Below are 1,530 nucleotides of genomic sequence, written 5' to 3' on the forward strand. Positions count from 1 at the left end.
ATTTGAACAGCGAAATCTCTTACATCACTCCCAATCAGCTTGCAACACTCAGCCGGCTAGCGAAAACACCACTCCGCTTTCTCTCCAAAGCCGTCCACTCAATAACAGGCTTAAATAGGTGGCGGGCGGCGTCAGCGTTCCAGTACATTTTGTACATATCCCTCCACTTCTTTGCCGGCGGAAGACTTGATATCGGCTCTTTGCAGGATTCACCGACCGTATGTTCTTGTCTAGTGCTTGCAGTGCGGTGCTCAGTCGGCTGAATCATGGCCACAAGCATGTCGATCTTGTCTTCAATAGCTTTTCTTGATTTTTCTTAACGGTTTTTAGTCTCGTTTCGATTGACGAGGGGGGCGATGGAACATGAGCCGCTTTGTTACGTTTGCGTCGAGAAAATGTAGTAGGGCACCCTACATGAGCTTCGTGATCAGGGGCTAAGCTGTCGGCAAGTTAGGTGTCTTCATCAGTTGCTGCTTGATCTAAGAGGTATCGCACCAGGGTTTCTGCTGACTCGTTTTAAGTCCACCCAGTCCACCACATTACCATGCGAAGTGACCATCGTCGTTCAGGCGGCGCGAGCATAAATATGTACTGGGTGCCAGCGCGGCGGAATGTGTTAGAAGTGAACCAGATATATCGCCACTGTTGTCGAACGTAGCCCCGGGTGGTCACCCCATTGCGATTGAAATCTCGAACTGCACAGTTAAGCAATGTGATGAATGCCTGTTCGGACATCTCCTTACCCCACTCGACCCGTACATTCTCGCAACATGTATATACAGCGTCTGTCTTGATAACACTCTTCGATATTTTCGATAGCGCAGGGAAAATGTAGTCGTCGTCGTCCCACTTGTGATCGGTTTTTGTTTCGACGTACGTCAGCCATGTCGTCAGATGAGTAAGTACATCCAGCGGACTCTCGCTGTCATCCAGATAATGCATGTTGTAGCAGCGGCCTTCAGCAACTTGTCTTCCTTCCTTCAATTTTGTACACGCCATAGCTAATCGAAACTTCGGGGTCGGAGGTGCTCGGTCGCACAATGCCTAATGTAACGTTCTTCCACTTGAGATTATGCAATCCATTAATCCGGCACATACCGTATAAAGCAAAGCGGAGACAGCGAGGAACCACAAACGACTTGCCTCCGTGAGCCCGGGGGCGCTCTCCAAGTGGGAGTGGAGTGCTCGGAGCATATCCAACGAAATTGGTGTCGCTTGGCGCTGGGTGAATTCACTACTTTTGCGCTTCTTCAGTCCGCGCATAAACTGACGGACAAACGCATCCTTGGCTGGATTACCAAGTCCATACTTGTTACCTTGATCGTCTGTGAGTACCATCCACTTGTCAGGTCCTGCTGCGTCTCGACGTTCGTAACCTCCGCAGTAGTTTGCTACAGCTGCGCGAATCTTCTCTACGGTTTGGTTGGAAAGCGAAGCGGATGCAGAGTAACTTATATGAAGGCGACTAGTAGAGAAGGTAGCTCGTGATGTCGCGTAAGCGCTGGGTTGGGATACTCATTGGCGATACAA

The 1,530-nt window shown here is 49.9% G+C and overlaps 1 protein-coding gene across 1 annotated transcript; it reads right to left on the minus strand.

Annotated features, from left to right (window-relative positions):
- Window positions 1-539: 539 nt before the first annotated feature.
- On the minus strand, window positions 540-1,263 carry PITG_20993 (uncharacterized protein; the record flags this gene model as incomplete). Its single annotated transcript, XM_002895115.1, has 4 exons — window positions 540-642; window positions 734-918; window positions 995-1,057; window positions 1,120-1,263. The coding sequence occupies 4 exons, from the start codon at window positions 1,261-1,263 to the stop codon at window positions 540-542; spliced, it is 495 nt and encodes a 164-aa protein (XP_002895161.1).
- Window positions 1,264-1,530: the final 267 nt, after the last annotated feature.

The sequence above is a fragment of the Phytophthora infestans genome, genomic scaffold, assembly GCF_000142945.1.
Source record: "Phytophthora infestans T30-4 supercont1.251 genomic scaffold, whole genome shotgun sequence".
In the NCBI taxonomy this organism is placed as follows: domain Eukaryota; phylum Oomycota; class Peronosporomycetes; order Peronosporales; family Peronosporaceae; genus Phytophthora; species Phytophthora infestans.